This window comes from Mercenaria mercenaria, chromosome 5, assembly GCF_021730395.1.
Source record: "Mercenaria mercenaria strain notata chromosome 5, MADL_Memer_1, whole genome shotgun sequence".
In the NCBI taxonomy this organism is placed as follows: Eukaryota; Metazoa; Mollusca; class Bivalvia; order Venerida; family Veneridae; genus Mercenaria; species Mercenaria mercenaria.
This window is the reverse complement of record NC_069365.1, coordinates 85685384-85691009: the sequence shown is the minus strand read 5'-3', so window position 1 is coordinate 85691009 and position 5626 is coordinate 85685384. Positions and strand designations below refer to the sequence as shown.

The window sequence follows — 5626 nt, the reverse complement described above, 5'->3', positions numbered from 1 at the left end:
TATATAAAGCGTTTGAACGTGTTTATCATAAAAACGCGGTTTATAAATCTGGTATGATGTAAGAGTTTCAGCATTTTATAGTCTTCAAATTAAACACATGCCGTTTCAAAAACTCACATTAGCTTATTACTTAATGTGCATTAATTGCAACAATTATAACAGCCGTTGTTAATTTACTTAGTTAATAGCTCTTCAAATAAATTGAATTGTTTATTCATTTAGCAGATTAATTGTTTAAGCCATAATGACGGAGAAGAGTATTTTGACAGACAATAAAATGTTTTCAATTAATTAAGGATAATCTAGAAAATGCGTAATTGCTTTGTTTCAAAAACTCACATGATTTTATTACTTAATGTGCATTAATTGCAACAATTATAACAGCCGTTGTTAATTTACTAAGTTAATAGCTCTCTAAACTGGATTGTTTACTCATTTAGCAGATTAATTGCTTAAGACAAAATGACTGAGAAGGGTATTTTAACAGACAATAAATGCTTTCAATTAATTAAGGAAACAAAAAGCTAGAAAATTGGGTGAAAGCGATAATTATCTGTAATGTGAACAACACACATTTTCTATTAATTCTATAAAGTGTCATATTTTTTTTAAATTTGAATCTTTGCCCATAAATGTTGATAAAGTCCTCTATAAAATTGTTCCTTATCAATATGTCCCAGATGTTCCAGAGTGAAATGGTTTAGATTAATGTTGTACTTACATATAAACAATAAACACTGCAGTCTGTGTGAAGGGTTTTCAGCTTACCCCATTTTACCTTAGATTTGTGTTTTGGCTCTTGAGGAATGGTGAAATGCTAAATTCAATGTGTTTATACACAAATGTAAGATTCTTTTATCACATGTTACTTTTTTCTGCAGACACATAATACAAGTCTTTTATCTTTACCTATTATTCAATTCGTTTACTATTTCTATATTTGAAACGACGTCAAGAACTCTAGTGTAATATCATAAATATGACCTGAAGTTTTTTTCACTCCCACGAAAACGAAAATGTATTAAAAGTACAAAGCTATATCGGATGTCTGCTAATAATGTATGAGCCTTCTAATAAGGGACATACCACTAATAGCATAGTCAAGAGTGGCAAAACTTGACATTTCAGTTGATCCTTGTGGAACAGTGTCACAAATTGACATACGGGCCTTATTTTATATGTAGTGTAAATGCAGGTATTGCATCATCTTTTTGTAAATTTTTGAGTTATTGAGGTAAATGTCAGATTTCACGCATGAAATACCTCTCATGTTTTTCTGTATTTCATAACTTAAATTTCCATGTAAATTTCATTAAATTCTGTTCAGTAATAAGAAAGTTGATATTTTATAAACTTCAGTAATTTATGTTTTTATCCCCAAAACCACTATAATGGGCCTCAAATTGTCAATTTAAATTCGCGCCAAAGTAGTCAGATTCCCCGGCTATATCGTGAATCCCGTGAAAATAGAAATAGTAAGAGTCCACGGCTTAGCCGTGAATCCTATGAAATTTAATATTTGGCGGGACATTATCCTTTAAATAGACTGGACTAGATATGCCTTGCGCACACCACCTTACGACTTTATAGACGAATCTATGTCTGAATTATTTTCTTGCTAGAAATTTATGCTCGATCGAGCTTCTTCCACCAGACGATTTTTCCTGGTGATGTCATAACCCGGAAGTACAATGCCCGAGGTTCACTTGTCTTCACTCGCCTGGATGTGATATTCCCAGCGCAGAGCTTTCGTCCCATGGTTGTGCCGTAAACCGCAAAGACGATGATTTTTGTTATCCTCTGAAGTCAGCTCAGGGATGCAATCACCTACCACCATAGGGAGCCAACACGGAATCAACGTATTCACGGTTTAAATGGACTGAATTTAGAAGCTATGTTTTGTTTGTGCTACTTAAAGTTCACAATTACATTAAAGACCTGTGTCACGTCAGATTAGAATGGACTATAAGAACTTTTGTATCTAGAGATACTGAACTTTCTTTTTTTTTTCTTCTTATAATCAGTTTTTTTTTCTTCATATCATCTATTCATTGTAAATAATCATCTTTTGTAAATAAATTTGTAAATATTGTAAAGGGTGTTGATTTGTTCTGATGGTTACTGTCGCCGGTACGGCCTTTCCTGTCACAATGGTGTCAGAAGTGGGATTGGTCGACCAGACACAGTAGCTATTCGAACATTATTAACACCCATTTAACTGCAGCAATAATTTGTAAAGATTCCTCTTGTTTTGTTCTATTTGTACACATATAATAGTTTTATTCATTTTCAGAGTGACGTCTTACCTCAGACAAGACAAGACAGATCCGTAGCTTCAGCTAACCAGCTTTTGTGGTCACAGACTGATAGACAGTTGTTTACGACACTTGCATTCTGGGGTGAGTTCGTTCCTTTTATTTTTCTTTTGGGTTTTTGTGTCACTCTATGATTAAGCCATCATATATCTGTGCTGAGAGTGACCGCCCTTGACAAGGAGAGTTATCCTACTCACTCTTACTTGTGCATCGCCCTACTTCTCCCAGTGATCCTATTAGGTATTAGTGTGCTGTATACATACCAGATACAGTATTTTTTTTTTAATTTGTGTGTGTTAGCAAGCTTGTTTACTTGCATATACTTTTAACCTACTTTTAAGTTTTAGTGCTACACTGTTGTGTTATACCTATACTTTATCTTAGGATAAAACACTTTGATTTATATTTGTTTTATTTGTTACACTAAAGTGTTAACACTAGTTACAGTTGATTGATATTTGATAAGGCTAGGGTATTGTTGCAGCCTACTGTCACTGTACTTTGTTGATTGTTGCCTATGCAACCTTGATTGACACATAGTACTGTTGCGCAACTTAGTGTATTATTATTTTAGTGAGGACGTTTTGTGTAGTATATACGTAGAGTATAGTATTTTGTTTTGGCTTCAGTGGTAACTGTAGAGCTTTAGTGTAAACTAGTGTAGTCTAGTATTCCCTCACGTTTGTTTAACTAGTGTCTCAGGTTGTTATAGTAGCTGTTGTACTGTAGTGTTATATAGTGTTAACGTAGTGTAATCATGACTAGTGTAGTAGAGCTAACGAAGGTAGGAAAAGAGTTAGGTTATGAAGGAGAGGAGTTACGTAACTTTGTTAAGGAAGAGCAGGCTAGGGAACGTGAGGAAAGACATAGTAGATTAGAAGCAGAGAAAGATAGGTTAGAAGCAGAGAGAGAAAGAGATAGGGAAAGATTAGAGTTAGAAGCTAGGTTGCAGAAAGAAAAGATAGAATATGAACGACAAAGTAGTTTAGAAGAGAAGGAAAGATTAGAATTAGAAGCAGAGAAGGAAAGATTAGAAGCAGAGAAGGAAAGATTAGAAGCAGAGAGAGTAAGGTTAGAGTTAGAGGCTAGGTTGCAGAAGGAAAAGATAGAATATGAACGTAAGTTAGAACAGGATAAGTTAGAAATGGAAAAGGATAAGTTAATGTTAGCTAGAAAGTTAGAAACAGAGAAGGAGGAAGCAGAAAGTAGGAAATTAGAAACAGAGCATAAGTTTAAAACAGACTTAGAAAAGATGAGTAAGAAAAAGGTAAAGGTTAAGATGTCTCCCTTTGATGAGAAAATTGATTCCATGGATGCGTACTTGAATGTGTACGAAACGTACGCTGTTGCGCAGGACTGGGATAAAGAGATATGGTCACTAAACTTACTTTTCCTTCTAAAGGGTACGGCAAGAGAGGTTTTTGATAGGCTTCCGTTGGAAGATAGGAAGGATTATGATAAACTGAAAGCCGCTTTGCTACGTCAGTTCGAACTCACTGACGATGGCTATAAGAAAAAGTTTAGAACTGAGAGGCCTCGGGATAATGAGACCTTTGTGATGTTTCTAGCTAGAATAAGTAGATATTTAGATGGTTGGCTTAGATTGAGTAAGGTAGAGAAAACGTACGAAGGATTGTTAGATTTTATTCTTAGGGACCAATTTTTAGATGTATGTAATAGAGAACTATACCAGAATTTGAGTAGTAAGAGGTTAGTTAAAGCTAGGGATGTAGCAGAAGATGCAGATTTGTTTGCAAAGACTCGTGGAGGTCCCAAGTATGTCGTGAATCGAACCAATAAGGCCCGGAGCCTTAAACCATATGAAATACCTCAATGACAGTATCCTAGTAGTTGTAATGTAGGCACTAGTAATAGAGGTAGTAGCAATGTTGCTAATAGAGGTAGAGGTTTTCAACCCTTTGGTGTACTGAAGTGTAATAAGTGTGGTCGAATAGGGCATAGCTCATATTACTGTAGGAGTGGAAAGTACGGCGGTAATAGTGCCAATGCAGCAGCAGAGTTAGAGGTAGAGCAGGAAAGTAGTAAAGGGGAGAATAGAAATAGTAAGGAAAATATAAATAGAGGTAGAGGCCGTGACCGATCTAGGAGTAGAGGTAGAGGAAGAAATAGAGATAGAGATAGGAGTAAGTCAAGTAGGTCAGAGAGTGGAAATAGTATTATAGAACTAAGTGATGTTGAGGAGTTAGGTATGCTTAGTGTAAGTACATGTCCTACAAAACCCGGTACTTGTAATGGTAGGGATGTAATCGCTATGCGGGATACAGGTTGTACATGTGTGATAGTGAAACGGGACTTAGTAGAAGCAAGTCAGTTTTTAGAGAAAACCCGTAGATGTAAGTACATAGATGGGCGTGAACATAAGCTAGATGTAGCTAGAATAGATATTGATTGTCCGTATTTCAAGGGTACAGTAGAGGCGTTGGTTGTAGATAATCCTACCAATGATGTTATAATTGGTAATGTAGAGGGAGCTGTAGAACCTCAGTTTAGTAGTTTAGCGTCAGCAGTAGAAACTAGGGCGCAAGCCAAAGTTAAGAAGCAAGTAAAGCTTAAAGTTCCGTCTCAGATTTTAGATGTATCTAGAGAGGAATTCTTAGAAAAGCAACAGAATGATAGCACTTTAGATTTGTGTAGAAAGAAGGCTGAGGAAGGTACGATTAAGCAGTGTAGAGGTAAAGGTTCAGTTAGGTTTGAGATTAGGAATAGATTGTTATATAGAGAGTATACCGCCCAGAATTTAGACAAAAGTGACAGTTGATTGTACCTAAATGTCTTAGAGAAACTGTGATGAAAGTTGCACATGATTCGTTACTGTCAGGCCATTTAGGTATAAGGAAAACTAGTGATAGGGTATTAGGCGAATTTTACTGGCCAGGAGTAATGGCAGAGGTTAGGAGGTACTGTCAGTCATGTAGTATTTGTCAACGTACTATAGCTAAGGGTAGAGTAAGTAAAGTTCCGTTAGGAAAAATGCCTTTGATTGATACTCCGTTTAAGAGAGTTGCTGTCGACATCGTTGGTCCGATCGAACCTATGACTGATAGGAAAAACAGGTACATTTTGACTATGGTAGATTATGCTACTAGATATCCAGAAGCTGTAGCACTACCTAGTATTGAAACTGAGAGAGTAGCAGAGGCATTAGTAGATATGTACAGTAGATTAGGAGTGCCAGAGGAAATGCTTACCGATTGTGGATCGCAGTTTACGTCAGACCTTATGGCAGAAGTTAGTAGGTTATTGTCATTAAGGCAGTTAACTACAACACCGTATCACCCTATGTGTAACGG

General features: G+C 36.1%; 1 protein-coding gene across 1 annotated transcript; it reads left to right on the top strand.

Moving 5' to 3' along the window:
- The first annotated feature begins 1517 nt into the window (after positions 1-1517).
- Positions 1518-4680, top strand: LOC128557192 (calponin homology domain-containing protein DDB_G0272472-like). The gene is made up of 2 exons (XM_053544178.1): positions 1518-3260; positions 3405-4680. The coding sequence occupies exons 1-2, from the start codon at positions 3073-3075 to the stop codon at positions 4150-4152; spliced, it is 936 nt and encodes a 311-aa protein (XP_053400153.1). The 5' UTR covers positions 1518-3072; the 3' UTR covers positions 4153-4680.
- Positions 4681-5626: the final 946 nt, after the last annotated feature.

Bases quoted from the DNA above. Each gene is read 5' to 3' on its own strand.
- LOC128557192 (XM_053544178.1), top strand. From the start codon at position 3,073: ATGACTAGTGTAGTAGAGCTAACGAAGGTAGGAAAAGAGTTAGGTTAT. The intron at 3,261-3,404 runs GTTGCAGAAAGA...GTTAGAGGCTAG, and splicing joins AGATTAGAGTTAGAAGCTAG to GTTGCAGAAGGAAAAGATAG.